The sequence below is a fragment of the Macaca nemestrina genome, chromosome 13 (genome assembly GCF_043159975.1).
Source record: "Macaca nemestrina isolate mMacNem1 chromosome 13, mMacNem.hap1, whole genome shotgun sequence".
Lineage (NCBI taxonomy): Eukaryota > Metazoa > Chordata > Mammalia > Primates > Cercopithecidae > Macaca > Macaca nemestrina.
In genome coordinates, this window is record NC_092137.1 from 70,839,886 (window position 1) to 70,856,410 (window position 16,525).

Consider the following 16,525-nt stretch of genomic DNA (forward strand, 5'->3'; position numbering starts at 1 on the left):
TAATCTAACATCTTCTGACTGAACCTTTTAGTCTGGAGTAAATCCTAATTTTTACAAGCATTCTGGGTGATTCTTATGCCAACAGCCTGTGGTCCGCACTTTTAGAAGTAACCTCAATGCCATATTAACTTTCTGTACTTCATTTCTTTATAAAGAAATTGTGAGTTACAGAGAGCTAGTATTCATTTATTTGCTCAACTTTTATTTTGTATCTATTGTGTCAGACATTGCACTAGGGGTTCATCCCTATGCAGAGCATTTTCACAAGTACAGGGGGGACATGAGAAAGCACTCAACATCTGGCTGCAGCACAATATTGGGGTGAGACTGAGGAAAGATGACCCTGGGACTGGCATTTGGGGAGAAACCCAGGATTGAAGGAAAGGATGTGAGTGAAAACAAATGTGTTACAAGGTTCTGAAACTGTGAAATAAATGTAAGCCACATAAGTAACTTTATATATTCTAGTAGCCACCTTCAGGATAAAAAGGTGAAATTGATTTGAATAATGTATTTAGTTTAACCAAATAAGGTCAAAATAGTGTGACTTCAATAAACAAACAATGTAAACTTTTATTGATAAGATATTCAGTTTTAATGTACTAAGTCGTCCAAATATGGTATATGGTATCTATTTTTCAACACATCTCCTTTGGAACTAGCCATGTGTCAGGCGCTCCGCAGCTGCATGCAGCTGCCATATTGGAGGATGCAGTTCTAGACAGAGCTGCCAGAGGCTTCTGGGGGCATCCTCTTCAAGGAGGTACCACATGCAAGTGGCCTGGGCCTCAGGAACTCTTTTACTTAAAAACAAAAATATTAACTGAGAATCCTCCCTGGGCTAGATTTTTTTTTTTTTTTTTTTTTTTGAGACGGAGTCTGGCTCTGTCTCCCAGGCTGAAGTGCAGTGGCACAATCTCGGCTCACTGCAAGCTCCACCTCCTGGGTTCACGCCATTCTCCTGCCTCAGCCTTCCAAGTAGCTGGGATTACAGGCGCCCGCCACCGTGTCCGGCTTATTTATTTATTTATTTATTTATTTATTTATTTATTTATTTATTTTAGTAGAGACGGGGTTTCACCGTGTTAGCCAGGACAGATTTTTAGTAGTATCAGCCTTTGAACACCAATAAAAATACACTGATATTTTAAAATATTGGTATCATCAAAGCTCTCTCCCCAAACATCCTGGTTCAGGGGCTACATTCACTCACAAAGTTATACTACTTAGGCATAGTTTAAAAAGAAAAGTTAACTCGTCGTCTTAATGGCAAAATGTACTTTTGGAGAATTCTTGTGGCTAAATGAGTCAGTACTATTTTTTTCCAAGAGCAACTATTTGAATAGCCCTGTAGTACCAACACTCTTTACCAAGGTTGATCATTTTAATTCAAAACGTGACCAGTAGGGAGGAAGAACTGCTCAACTCAGCTCCTTGCCCCAATGCAGTAAAACAGACTGTCTGGTGCTGCCTCCACTGTATCCTAAGTCGAAGGCACTCTCTCTCCTAGAAGAGCTGGCCCTGGTCACCCTTGCTCTGAGCCATTTGAGTTCTTTAGATAGGAACTCCCTGTGTAGGCATATAAGCCCCCTTATCAGATGTATGGTTTGCAAATATTTTCTCCCATTCCATAGGTTGTCTCTTCACACTGTTGATTGTTTTCTTAGCTGTGCAGAAGCATTTTAATTGGGTATAATCCTTTTCTCTATTTTGTTTTTGTTGCCTGTGCTTTTAAGGCAGTCTCCAAAAAAAAAAAAAAAAAAAAAAAAAAAAAAAATTGCAGAGACTGATGTTATGGAGCTCTTTCCCTGTTTTCTTCTAGTAGTTTCACAGTTTCAGATTTTACTTTTAAGTCTTCATCCATTTTGAGTTGATTTTTGTATTTGTTATGTGATGAGGGTCTTAAGTATGTGAACTCATGCATATGTTAATTAGCTTGATTTAGCCATGCCCCAATGTATTCATATATTGGAACAAGTACACCACACATGTTTTTTTGTCCAAAAAATTTTTAAAGAAAAAAATTTTAAAGTGCTCTTTTTTTTCTCCTCCAGGGAAACTTCTTCAGTGCCCTCAAGAGAGGACAGCCTGCATCCTTCCTAACGCCATTTTGTTCACAAGTCTGGCAGGCAGTCATTTAATTCAGGCAATGGTTTGCAGTTCTATTTGTCACCTTCACCACTGAGAAGAACCCAAGGGCAATGACTGTCCTTGGTTCATCTCTGATGCCCAGTACAACCCTCTGCAGTAAGCCCTCCTGCTCACTCACAAAAATAGCTTAAACAAGAAAGAGAGAAAGTCACCTTAAATTGGGCCAAAGAGCCCTTCAGTATAATAATACCGTCTTTTTCCAGGGTACCGAAGAACTTTTTCTTTTTTTGAGCAGGTATGATTTTCTTCCATGTTGTCCCCCAGATGGTAAAGAATTTAATCCCAAACAGCTCTAGTTCCCCAATTAGGTATACTCTCCATTTAAGGATCTAATTATTTTCCATCTTTATACATTTCTAACCTGTACTCCCACTTCAATTCTTACAGCATTAACATCAAAAAGGAAATTAGGCACTAACTTTTCCCACATAAAGTGCTATGAATAGTCTCCACCTGTGATCATCACCGCTCCCTGAACCTTTCACACCCACCAAAGGAGAGCAACCTGTTTGTATTTTAAAGAACAGCGTGAAAAGGGCTTCCATGGAGTGAGCGAGCAAGTGAGAACATGACTTCCTCAAGCAAATGGTCCTGCCGTTTTCACCTCTGTGCTTGTGTGGCAGCTGCTGGGCACTTGCAGGGAGCTGAAACCTTCCTTCACCTTCCTCTTCTGCTCTCCCATGCCTCTGCTTCTCTGACCTTCAGCCTTTCCACACAGCAGCCCTGCTGGTTCCCTCCAATTTCTCGATGTTCCTCCTGAATCTTGTTGCTGGAATAGTGCAAAACATTCCACATCTCCCATAAGTAAAGGAAACCACCGAAGGGGTGTGTTTTCTCTGCTTTGGGTGCCATAATTCTAAAAGTAAAGCTCAGTGTTTTGGCAAATACTGGAATAGCGGGTTCCATGACCCCGCTTCCCAACAGCCAAAGTGTGGCTTCCTTTGATCTGTTTTTGTTTTTGTTTTCGAGATGGAGTCTCACTCTGTCACCCAGGCTGGAGTGCAATGGCGTGATCTGGGCTGACTGCAACCTTCACTTCCCGAGTTCAAGTGGTTCTCATGCTTCAGCCTCCCGAGTAGCTGGGATTACAGGTGCGAACCACCATGCCTGCCTAAGACGGGATTTTATCATGTTGGCCAGGCTGGTCTTGAACTCCTGACCTCAAGTGATCCGCCCCCTCAGCCTCCCAAAGTGCTGGGATTACAGGCGTGAGCCACCATGCCCAGCTGATCTGTTCTTTAAGTGTCGAAAATAACTCCTTAGTGTTGAGTCATGCGATTGATCCTGTCATGGCCCTTATGACTTTAAGCTCAAATCATGTCTCTGCCATCAATTGGCTTAGGCTATCTTGGTATTTCAGATGCCATTTCTTACTTGTATGTTATTGCTTTCTGTCTCTGTAAACCTAAATGAAAATAATTATAACAGATACTTACATAGGACTTAACCTGTGTCCTACGTAAGCCTGGCCCTGTTCTAAGTGCTCTAGGTATATTCTCTCATTTCGTTCTCACGGAGACCCTGTGGGGTAGGTTCTGCTGTTATCTCCATGTTACAGATGGGGGACTGAGGCACAGAGTGGTTAAGAAACTTGCCTAAGGTCATAGTCCCCAGGGGACACAGTTAAGATTAGCTAGGTCATCTGGCTCCTGACTTGAACCACTGTGCTATCAAATACTTACAGTTTTTATTTTTAGGCAACTTTTCATAAAGCCAAATTTAAATAATAAAAAGGCATGATTTCCTCACATGTTAATGAGAAGCGGAAATCAAACGATGCATTTGCTGTGACCTAGAGGCCTCGTATTTGGGCATACACCCAAGGTGGCTAGCAGATGGCGAGCTCTGTGCACAGAATCAAGCTAATGAGAGGGAAGACTGTCTTTTCATCCCCACTGACTCTGTGACTTTCGAGTCTGACACGTTCAATCCCCTGTGCTTCATAAGCCTACTGACACAGTCATCTTCAGTCAATTCATGAAAAGACTCTTTTAGGAAACATCTATTTGTGACCAGATTTGTGCAAAAACATTACAATAATAAGAACCTAGACACCACAGAACGAAGTCCATTGCAGGAAACAAGTCAGTGTTTGTTGAGTGGAGGAAAATATATACAGGCTGGGCACAGGGACTCATGCCTGTAATCCCAACACTGGGAGGCCGAGGCAGGTGGATCACTTGAGCTCAGGAGTTCGAGATGAGCCTGGGCAAAATGGCAAAAACTCACCTCTACCAAAAACACAAAAATTAGCCTGTGTGGTGGCATGTGCCTGTAGTTCCAGCTACTTGGGAGGCTGAATTGGGAGGATTACTTGAGCCCAGGAGGCGGAAGTTGCAGTGAGCTGAGATAGCGTCACTGCACTCCAGCCTGGGCAACAGAGCAAGACTCTGTATCAAAACCAAAACCAAACATATACACACACACAGAAAAGATTCCATAGTTTTGTGATAAGATAAAAATAAAAGCTTAGATATACATACACGCATATACTCACATGTGCATTTGTATATATGTATACATGTACACACTCACACACATAGTTATACACACACATACCTGGCTTTAAGCTGTATGTCTAAATTTTAATGAAATGAAGGGTTAAAAACCCAAGAAAGTGGTTTCCAATCTGTCTTGGAGAAGGGAAAGAAAGAGAGTCACACAGTTATTTAATGCAAAGTGTTTGTAAATCTCCCCTCAAATAACATCTGTGGTCTGAGTGAGATGTACGTGTATCTGTGTGTGTGTACGTTTTTGAAACATAGTGGTGAAGTGCTTAGAATTCTGCAACCAGTTACCTGGGTTTAAATCCCAGCTCTGCCACTTTCTAACTAGGTGACCTTGGGCAAGTTACTTAACTTCTCTGTGCCTCATTTTGCCAACTGTAAAATGGAGCTAATAGTAGTACCTTCTTCTTAGAGTTGTTGTAGAAATAAATAAAGCTAAATGGAGCAGCACCCAGCATATGGGGAGTACTCTGTAAGTGTTAATTCATATTATTATATAAATTCTATTGTGATTGATAAAATACAAATTCATTGTAAAGTGTCACTGAGTTCTCATAGCAGCTTTTGACCATGTTTATTAATTTATTTACTATAATTTAGGTTAATAGTAAAGGCACAACTACTCTCTGTGGGGTCTCACACAGTTTTGATGTTAAAAATGGATCTCTATTCTGAAAAAGGTTGGGAAGCATTGCTCAAGGGCTGAAACCTTGAGAAATTGCCCACAATGGCAACTGCAATCTGGCTATCATTTGTTCAGGTGTGGATCTAGGTTTCTAGAGCCTTTCACTGTGCTGGGCTGTTTATTTAACAGGATATCAGGTAGAAAGCCTGCTAGAAACTGAGTTTTATAGAGGCTCCCATGGACTGTTAGGTGATTAATTATATTTCTATTTTTCATACCTAAGAACACCAGGAAGATTCACTTGTGGCAGATTTCATAGCAATGCCTGACATGTTTCACTTTCAAGATCTTAAAAATACCTTTCTGGACCTACTGTGCAAGGCAGGGAGAGATGTTCATTAAATCCAAGCCCCTAAAAGTCAAAATGAAAAAAGACCCAAAAAGAGGGATTCCTCCTGAAGCTGCTAAGTGACAACTAGGAAGGAAAAAAAAAAAACAAACAAAAAACAAACATTCCCTTTTTGAGCCCCAGGCTACATTGTGAATAGAACTGAGGCCCTCCATTCTACTTCATCTAATCCATTTTATCCTGTGTTTTGGTATTTAAGAAACATTTTAGTCAATGCAGCCTGGTGATAAAAAGGCCAGATGTGTGAAATCACTTTCCATTACACATTCTGATAAGGTAATTGGGCCGTAACTTTCAAGACAGGAAACGAGGAAGGGAGATTCTGAACAAATCCATAAAGCAAACAGTGGGAGAGCCTGCTTGTGGGGACATCTGAGCCTCGCTGGATTAAAATAGCTGCAGGTCTCTTCATCTGTAAATAATCAGATGCTCCAGGTCAATCTCTGAACTCAGAAGCCAGGAGTTTAGGTTTGCACAGCCAGAAAACAGAGCTGATGTTTACCAGAAAGCCACCGTGTTCATCATTTCATCACAGTAAGGCCAATGAGAGAGAAGAGGTTTGAGGTTTGAGGTGGCCCAAGTTCTGAGGTTTTTGGCTTTTCTTTACCAAAGTCCTGGGTGAATTCTAGAAAGTCAGTCCTGGGTCACACACATTTCACAGACTCCCAGCGACCAGCACTGCCTGGCTGAGGTAAAGCAAGAACTTGGGGGACGGGGAAGTGCTGTCACCTTCTGGCGAGAGCATCTCAGCCTACAAGGACAGTACATTCAGTCTCATCTTCCCATCGAACTCTAACAAAATGTGGTTGATGACTAAAAATGCAGATTTCTGGACGGCATGTTGTGAGGGCCTAGGAATCTGCATTTCAACAGAATCAGCAGGATGACTGTTATGCACACTGAAATGTAAGACCACTACAGGAGGACTTACCTCCAGGTGGCAAAAAGTAACCATAAAGGTACAGCTTTGCTTCACACTATCTGCATCACCAGTAATGACAGTAAGGGTAGTAATAGCAGCAGTAGCTAACACTTAGAGTAGCTGCCGGGTATACAAACAGTTGCAAATGCTTTATAGTCAACTCTTAATTGTCACATCAACCCTATGATAGGTACTATTATTATTCCCATTCTACAGACAAGGAAGCCAGGCACAGAGAGGTTAAGTATCTTGCCCAAGGTCTCACAGCTAGTAAGTGGCAGAAGTGGAATTTGAACTTGGACCGTCTGGTTTCAGAGTCTTCACATTTGAGAGACTGACCATAGACCTGGGTGCCCAGAAAGGCCCAACCTCTCTGTTGAAACCTAGAAGTGTTAAGTACTTGAAATTTCTGCAAAGTGGATCAGTATTTAGGAGTCACAGGCACTGAAGAAGAGTTTGGATGAACATTCCCAGATTTCTGAGGCCAAGTGGCAAATGTTGGGGCCAACTCATCCAGACAGCAAAGGTCCTGTGAGGGCTGCTGTGCAGAGGAATGAGGCCTGGGAGCCAAGCTACAAAAATGGGTGTCCCTCATGCAAGGCACCACTGTTTCCCCATGCTCTAGAGACAGCTATACTGCCTGAGCCTCGGAGACAGCTGCAGTCACTGGATTGCAAGGCCGAGGTAGCCTGCACTCAGTGCACACTGACCAACAGACCTGCAGGGCAGCCACTGCCTCTTCTTTCTTTTTAGACACTGAAAAAACAGGAAAGCACAATGCAAATGAAGTTCATGTATAGTCTCATTAACCAGAGATCATTAATGTGAACAACTATATGCCCTGTATTTTTGCATCTCTGTATATAGTTTATAAATTTGAGTTACATCATCCAATTTTACATACTCCTTTTTCTATGTATATATCATGTGCATTTTCTCAATCTTTCAACATTCCTCATCAACATGCTTTTAAAGGGCTATATAGTAGCCTGTCTGTCTACCTGTTCCATTACTATTTCCCTCTTGTTGACATTGGCTGCTTTTCACTCTACTGGATAATAACTTAACATCTGATTGTTCTGTAAAACAGATCCCTAAGTGCAACAGTTGGGTCACAGGGCATATACAATGTTTAAGTTTTCACTTACTAATACTAAGGAATTCAGTTCACTATTACTGTTAAGCTGTTTCTCAGGCAGCTATGCCCATATCCACATTCATTAGTTTTGTCATTTGCCTTGCCTCTTTCAAAGATGGTAGATGCTCTATTAACTGAGTTCTGCTTAAATTAAGCCCCTGACTTGCCCAACCCCACACTCTCCATTTCTTTGCTAAAGCGTCTGCACCAATGCCCTCAGCATGCAAAAACTCAGTTGGTTACTCTAGTTTATCAGCCTATTTCTGTTTTCAACAGTTAGGCTATATATTTACCAAGAGGCCATTTGCATTTGTTACCAAACCTGTTTATGTCAGCTGTACTCATTATTGTACTTATGTAAGTTAATTACATATTATGTAAATTAATGAAATATCTGTGCATAAGAAAAGAGCTGTTGTTTCTATAAGTAGAGAGTTTTGGAAAAATGAAGATGAACTGCTGTCAAGTTAGGGGTGGATAAGACAACTATAAAAGACTAGGAGGGCCGGGCGCGGTGGCTCACGCCTGTAAACCCAGCAATTTGGGACGCTGAGGTGGGTGGATCATTTGAGGTCAGGAGTTTGAGACCAGTCTGGCCTACAAGGCAAAACCCTGTCTCCTCTAAAAATACAAAAATTAGCTGGGCATGGTGGTGGGTGCCTGTAATGCCAGCTCCTGGGGAGGCTGAGGCAGAAGAATCACTTGAACCTGGGAGGCAGAAGTTGCAGTGAGCCAAGATTGTGCCATTGCACTCCAGCCTGGGTGACAAGAGCGATACTCCATCTCAAAAACAAACAAACAAAAAAACTAGGGAGATGAAGGGGCGAATGTTATAGGTCTAGAAAGATTTGTGGCACTTACTCTGCAAGTGTCTAAGCTCTTATTTATGAATAAATCAAGTCTGGAAATTATAGAAGCGATATGGATGTAATTCATGCAAGTAAAGTAAGGCAGAATGCCAATATATGAATCTATTAATAAATAAAACAAGAGTCATGAAACGGTACCTGTCCTTCCTACATGTAATGTACTCTGAAATTCTCTATTCTAAACTATTCAGTTCCACTTTTAAAAATGTTGGTTATAATCCGTAAAGTGATTCTGTAACTCAGTTTGAAAAGACATTGACTTCATTCCACTCCTTCATTTTATTGATGGCAGAACTGAGGTTCAAGAAGATTTAAGAGCTCTATTAAGGTGTTGCAGCCAGTGAGTCAGAATTACGATTCTGAATTGCATATCCTGTGTTCTGTCTACTACCCTGAGCAGCCTTTGCTCAAAAGGCACTGACCCAGCACAATTTTCTTTGCAAAAAGTAGAAGGTGAAATGAGAAGGTGAAAAGAGAATGTGGGCAACAAAGATAAATCTTGAAGAGGAAAGGAAGAATCCCTCATTCCCTCCTAACGCTCTTCTAAGCATTCTTTAAAGTAAGCACAAATAGGTATATGTGGTTTTATCCCCAAACTAAGACATACCAACTGTCTTGTGTTATAGACACATATTTGGAGCAGGTGAGCAATGTAGTACCTGGGAAGAACACATGAGCCTTCTAATTTTAGAATGACTTCAGCTGCACACGGGAAAACTCTAGACAATGGAACGGGGAAGCAGTTCGCAGTTCTGAAAAGCTTTTGTTAGGTGAGATGAGCAATAACCAGATCGCTTGCTTGCTGGCTGACACACGTTCTACCTGTTTTCCAAACAAGTAAAGCCTTCAAAGGCTTTTCCCTATAATCTCATCTGCCTTCCCTCTGTGCAACCCCAGCTCAAACTTGCCACCTCAACGTATTTAAGCCCAGGGTCACCACTGAGATCTGATCACCATCTCCGTAAGCCAGCTGCTAATGGTGACATTCCCCATGAATAACCGCACTGTAAATTTCCATGTTCTTTCATCCTCACCTCTCAGAAGTCTCCCAGACACTAAATTAAGCACGCCTTCAAACATGCCTTGATTCCAGGTGGGTGTCCCTAGACACAGGCCAGAGGAAGGAGCAGAAGTTCAGAGGTTTAAAGTGCAGCCCTGAGTACCCAGCTCATGCAAGAAAGATAGCAGATGGAAGCCTGGAGGCTGGCTCCCAGGCGCCTGAGTAATGCCCTCACCACACCCCCTTGGTCATTAGAGTGAGTCTCATGAAAATTTGAGAACCAGATGGGAAGCCTGGGAACTGTGCAACATTTCTCAGGGTTAAGCAAGTAGCCACCCAACGACTTCTTAACCAGGGTGCATTCTGTCCCTTTTAAGGGACATTTAAAAGTGTCTTTTGAAGATAGGTCATAACTCCTTCCTGGAGAGGGTGTGACAGGTGTTCTAAGCTATAGGCGCTGCCACCCTTGTCCTGCCTCCAGCTAATGTTTCTCTGCATGCTTTACAAATTGACAGCCAACCTGGTAAAAATACTCTGTCCCCAGCCATACTACTGATTTCACTCCCATGGCAACTATTTTCTAAATCACGCATTAAGCAGTCAGCCAAGGATGCCCACATCATTGTGACACGTTCCGCCATGGGTTCCCATGCTGTCTTTTCTCACCTGCATGGGAGGCTCCTTGAGGGGAAGGCAGAGAAAGCCTGCTCCTTTGTTTAGTTCCAGCAACTAGAATCTTTGAACCTGAATGTAAAAAAGCGTCTGGTTCCAAGAAAATCAAATATGTGTCAGTGACACTACCACTTCCCTACCTTGGGCCTGTGACAATTGGCATCACCAATGGATCAGTGCAGTACTTCTAAAAACCTGCAGTCAGCCTTATAACCCTCCCCACCCCGGCTCTCCAAGTCATCTCTACCAATCCATCAGTGTGTGGTCATGTGAAAAATCTCACAGGCCACTTTTGATTCGAGTCCAATAGATGAGGAAACAAATCCAAACAGGAACCAGAAAATTAACTTGCCCAGCGACTGGGCAAAAAAACTAAAAATAAACAAACAAACAAACAACAAGTCAGAAAACTCAGAAAAAACTGAGACCAAATGACCCCAAACCCATGATTTCTCATCTCCAGCCTCAGGCACCACATCCCTCTGCTGTCCCACTCAAATTGTCTGAGAAGCATTTATTAATGACAATGCCAGTTTCCTGTAACTCTGGCATCATCTTCCCTCCATATTTGGGGATCTTAGAGAAAGGAAGAAACCAATGAAATGTCAAGAAGAAAGGCCAAGAGCAATGGTCAAGTAATAAGAATACAGAACTTTTTTTTTTTTTCCCCCAAAATGCACAAGAAAGGCCAGGCGTGGTGGCTCATGCCTATAATCCCAGCACATTGGGAGGCCAAAGTGGGAGGACTGCTGGAGCCCAGGAATTTGAGACCAGTCTGGGCAACATAGCAAGATTTCATTTCTGAAAAGAAAAGAAAAAAAAATGCACAAGAAAGCCCCATGTTCTTTTGAGCCCATTTGACACCTTTGATTAGCACACGGAGTTGACAGTTTTCTCTCCGTAATGTTCCATTAAAGTGTGAGGGCTTCACCCTGAGTATTCCTGTTGCCCTATGCTCTAGTGCTGTCACTCAGGAATGTATCAAAACCTATCTTACATCCATTGTTATTTCTCATTCCCGTCAACTCTTAGAGTGAGAAGGCCTGCAAATTTACATCATGGGCAAAGTCCTTATAGCTTTTGCTCTAAAATTACCCATTTTCACACCTAACTGTGGGGATGGTTTCACACCATCTACATTTTTCTGGGTGGTTTGTTTCTGGATTGATTCTGGGACTGAGTAAAGGAGCCCACCAGCATCCAGAGCATTGGGAGTTAGGGGCATTCAGACGTGAAAGTCACCCAGCAGAGACAGGAATACGTTTTATGAAAACAGTGTTCACCTGAAAAGAAATATAAGTAGAATGCAAGATACAAAAACATGAAAGTAAACGCAAATTAAAACGAAGTAGTACAAAATTAAATATAGCATCATCTACCTTCCATATCTGAGCATCTAACAAAAAGGAATCATCATTGCCTTTGCTGGTGCAGTCATGGAATTGCGGTAACGTTTTAAAAGCCTTTATCTGTTAGGTATACATATTGAAGTGTTACGAGTGAAGTGGGCTTTGCTTTAAAATGCCCCAGCAAAGGGAAAAATTGGAAAGATAGGGAGAATAGATCAGAGAAAAATGACAGAATGATGCTAATTGTCAAAGCTGGGTGATGGGTATACAGGAACTGATTTCACTCTCTCTTCTTCTGTGGATGAAGATTTCTCTAATACAATGTTAACAGGGAGTTTTACTTATTAGTCATGAGTACACACACACACACACACTTGCTACAATGATGGGCAGTGAGTGTGGCTGGTGGGAGTTGGTCCCCAGTTTGAGCTGTGCCCACCACAGGATCTCAGCCCTGTGTGGTGACAAGAGAGTGGGTGGGATGGGGTGGGAAGGCCTACCAGGGCCTGAGAAGTCCTCTAGGAGACAGGAAGGTCACCCTAAAGGAAAGAAAGTTAAGCATAAGCCTGATCTAGTCATAAAGCCCCAGCCTTTGGAGGTGTGACTATAACACAGTCATCACCACTTGGACTTTTCTCCTGGCCCAGCCCTCTCTGGATTCATGTCTGGGTCTCACTGGGCAGGGCCAAGAGTAAATAACTCTGGAAAGAGTAATTTCATTAAATCTCTAAGCCCTGGGGCACAAGTTCTGTAGCTCAGCGACCCATCAAACAGGGAGCAACAGAGAGGGCAGACGGGCAGCCACTTCCCTTCTCTGCAGACTGCCGGCCAACCCGGGGGGCTTGAGGCTCTCTGGACTTTAGAAGGTGTGGCACTGCCTCTGCTGTCACAGACCACCTGAGGCCCCAGAGTGGCATCGAGCCAGTTACAGGGTAATATGCAACACAGCAGGGGTTCACCTGCTGTTTTCTGACCACACATCAAAATGAGGGGAAGTAAACCTCAGAGATGTTCTCATAGAAAGAAGTTCAGGAAGAAAAGATGGAACAGAGGTTGTTCATGACTGCAAAAGAATAGTCCCGTTCTGGACAAATGTATCAGGTCTGCCCACATCTGCCCAGCAGGGCCTGGGGAACCCCAAAAGGCCTAGGCAGGAGCTATGCCAGGCTCCTGGGGAACAGGCTCAAGGGTGACATCCCTTAGGCCTTTCTTGTCTGTCTGAATGGATGGAGACTTGGAGGGGGGTGTCAAATAACCAACGGGACCCCCTTCTCTATGCATGGCAGTGTCAGCGCTCGCCATCATTGCAACTTGTCACCTGACTCAATAGAGGACCTGGCTCTTGGCCTACCAGGTCTTAGAGTGAGAATCAGGAGGAGCGGGAGGAAGGCTCCACCAGAGATCGGGGAAACTAGGGGTAGAGGCCTGGGGCACAGGACTCCATCACCCCCTTCTGGCTTAATCTCAAGGCCTTTATACCCCAGTTCCACCCAACTTGACTTAGAAGAGAGCAGGGAGGGTGAGGAAAACACAGGAGGCTTCTCAGCCCATGGAGATACCTGGAGATAACAGTGACAAGTATCAAATGAGTGGTAACCCCCAACTGGCTCAGTGTCCAGGTTCTCTCAAATGATACCCAGTGTGTAAGTGTTGCTGGAGTACCAGTACTTTCTAGTGTTTGGGCAGGTCACCAGAGGTCTATCTGTAGGAGGGACAGAAGGTGAAGCTTGGGGCAAGTGCATTCTAGAAAGGGGGTTCGGGCAATTCTGAGAATGGCATGGTGGAGTTACTAAGCTATCCTCTTCTTCCTCCCTATGTGTTCATATCTGAGTCCTTTGTGGATGGGAGGTAATTTAAAAGTGAAAGTACTGCTTTATGGAAACCCTAGTAGACCCTGGACTCCAGAAGCACTGTTTTGGGGTGGACACACTCACACCCTTCCACCTCCAGCCCCAACAAAGCATGACACAGAGTGGGAGAGGCATTTTCTCCTGTGTCATCATGGACCAGCAAGTGGCTTAGGCACCTTAAGAGTCCAAGCACATCAAGGATAACAGTAGCAAGGGGGGCTGGTGGGGCTGCGGCAGCAGTGGTACCCAGTGGGACTGACAGTGTCACCTTCAGTGGGTTTGGAGGGAAAGGCCTGGAGGAGAACAGCAAGGTACCAGGGACACAGTGTGGTTGGCTACAGAATTTATGAATAGATAAGAAACCTGCCCCTCCCACTGGAACCTCCCTGAAATAACTATGGAGACACAGCAGGAGTTTAGTGCAGTAACAGATGGGAGCAGAAGTTAGTGAAACACACTCCATGCTAACCAGGGAGTCGTGGGACTGGTGCACTCACACACTGCTGGAAAAATCAGCACCATTCACTCGGAAAGCTATCTGGCAGTTTGTACCAAGGGTCATAAATCTGTATTTATTCCTGTTTCCGGAGATGCTTTCTGAGGAAAGAATCCAAAAGGAGCAAAAAGCTTGTAGGCATGAATAGGTAACATCATAACTTAAGAAACTAGAGGCACCATAAATATCCAGTGGGGAATGTTTCCTTAAATCACACATGTTCACTTCAATGGGACAGCATGACATTTTAAGAGAAGAGATTTCAAGACTTTCAAGCAACATGGAACAATACACAGTCCCAACATTTGAGCTTAAAAAGCAGGAATCCACATTGTTTCCTCACCAGGACTAATTGTATAAAAATATTAACACACATGGAGAAAGAGCAAAAGCAACATGCAAATCAAACAGAGGTTTCTCCCCTGCAGTGCTGTGACCACCGGTGGTTCGCCCTCGCACATGTCCCAAGCTCTCTACTATTTTGATTTGGGATCTTTAAAATATATATATATATACAGTGATTTTTTTTTTACTACAAGTATTAAAATGTAAACCGAAAATAACTAAACAAAGGTCACCAGGCAGAAGCAGATGGGGGTTCAGAAATCTGGGTTCTACTTCAGGTGGACTATTACGAGAGTGGGGAAAACATGGCTGGCCCCGGGCTCTGGGGTCCTGCAGGCCCTGTTTCACACACTTGCCCACAGGAATTGTTTGAACAGCAGAAGAGAGACAGGGAGGGGAGGCCCCTGAGGGGGCCAGGAGCAGCCCCCACTTGGGCCTGCAGTTAAGGCCTTCCAGTGAGCGCCACCTCGCCCCTGAGGAGGAGCAGAGAGGCCTCTGGGATAGGCGTGTGCTTGGTGGGCAGGAGGCCAGGGACGGAGCTCTTGAGGTTCCACACAGCAGCAGGCCCGCTCCCTTCCCACACACCATCCACACACCCACGGCAGCTGCACTCACCGCTCAGCAGGGACGTGCTGTTCTCCAAGGCCTGGCACGCTGCCAACACAATACCTGTTGGGTGGAGGGGAAGAGGGAAAAGGTCAGAGTCTGCTTGGCAAACGATGTCCTTAGACGCTTAGAGGGCAGACCCTTTGACAGGCAAATGCTTGGTGGTTTTACAGAGTGGCCGGTAGACAGGCTCGGCTACATAATTTGTGGATATCAGTGCAAAATGAGCACATGGAGCCCCTTGTTGAAAAAGCAGGAAGAAAGTGCCCATGAAAAGCACTGAAATCGAGAGCCTTCCACTTCTTCCCAGTATCTCCATCTGTCAGGGTGGTTTTGGCTTTTGTTTTTTCTTAACGCCATATATATATATATATTTTATGGTGGGAAAATACACATAACATAAAATTTACCATTTTAACCATTTTAATTGTACATTTCAGTGACATTAAGTACCTTCACCCTGTTGTTCATGTCATCATGTTTGTTTGCTATTCACGTCATTGTTGTCCTTTGGGTATGAGGATACCCGCAGGTTGAGTGCAGCCCCTCACAGGTGCACCCCAGGGACAGAGTGTGTAAGGGAGCAAAGGTTCCACTGCCTCTGGGGTTTCCTTCCAGCTGGCAGCCGGACCAATGTGCTGTGACCCAGCTGGGGGTTGAGGGGTCTAGTCAGGTATCTCTTCTTTCCAGGAACTTGCTGTCCCAACCCAAGATGGATGGGTGACCCCTTAAGGATACTGCCTCCTCCCTGTCAGGATGTACTAGGTACCTGGATTGGGGGAGTCAAGCAGCTCACCTCTCTCTAGTTGCCCACTGAGGATGCCATGGAGCTGCCAGTCCAGAATGGGGACAGCTGCCACCATGCCAGACCCTGAGATGCCATGCACTTACCCCCAACCCTTTTTGTGTCCAGGCCCCGCCAGGGACAGAGCATGGCAAGGAGCAAGAAAACCTAGGGGAGGCAGGGAGATAGTAATAGGCAGGACCATGGGAACCAAGGCTCTAAGCCCCCAGTGCATACTGTATTGTCCCACTGGGCTTCACCTACAAGACACAAATTCAAAGATAAAACTACAAGATTTTCAAGACTGCAACTACAGAGTGTTAAACCTCAAGCTTAGGGCCCTTGTGAGCATGGGGTCCTGTGGGACCTACACAGGTTGCATGCCCATAAAGCCTGCCTTGCCAATCGATGACCTTTATGTGCCTTCAGATTATAGTACTTGAGGTTTCTGGAAACAGCAGCAACCTTCCAATGAAGAAGGAACTCTTCTGAGTTATGCAACCAGCATGAGCCACATCAGAATGACTTCCCAAAACTGAAATGCAAAAAAATACCACGGTTGCCATGCCGAGGGGCTGGGCCTCTGACAGGTTAGCCCAGAAGGCAGATGAATCAAGTCAGCACAGGAAACAAGCAAAGTTCTGTCTGTTACAGGATCGATGCGGCCCCCTACTCTGCAGGCTGTGAGGGTTTCTTGCCCCTTTTCACTTAGGGTGTAGACACAGAAGTCCTGACTCTCAAAGAAAAAAAAAAGCACTTGGAATAGATAAAGCAATCATGTTCCCAATGTTCTTTCAACCTC

The 16,525-nt window shown here is 44.1% G+C and overlaps 1 protein-coding gene across 2 annotated transcripts in view; it reads right to left on the minus strand.

The window, feature by feature from the left end:
- Nucleotides 1–16,525, minus strand: part of LOC105465222 (transforming growth factor alpha) — a 108,320-nt gene that overhangs the window by 54,272 nt on the left and 37,523 nt on the right. For both annotated transcript variants that reach the window (XM_011713509.3, XM_071076885.1), the window contains exon 2: nucleotides 14,949–15,002. In XM_011713509.3, coding sequence (XP_011711811.1) covers nucleotides 14,949–15,002 — 54 coding nt within the window. The remainder of the gene's footprint in view (nucleotides 1–14,948; nucleotides 15,003–16,525) is intronic.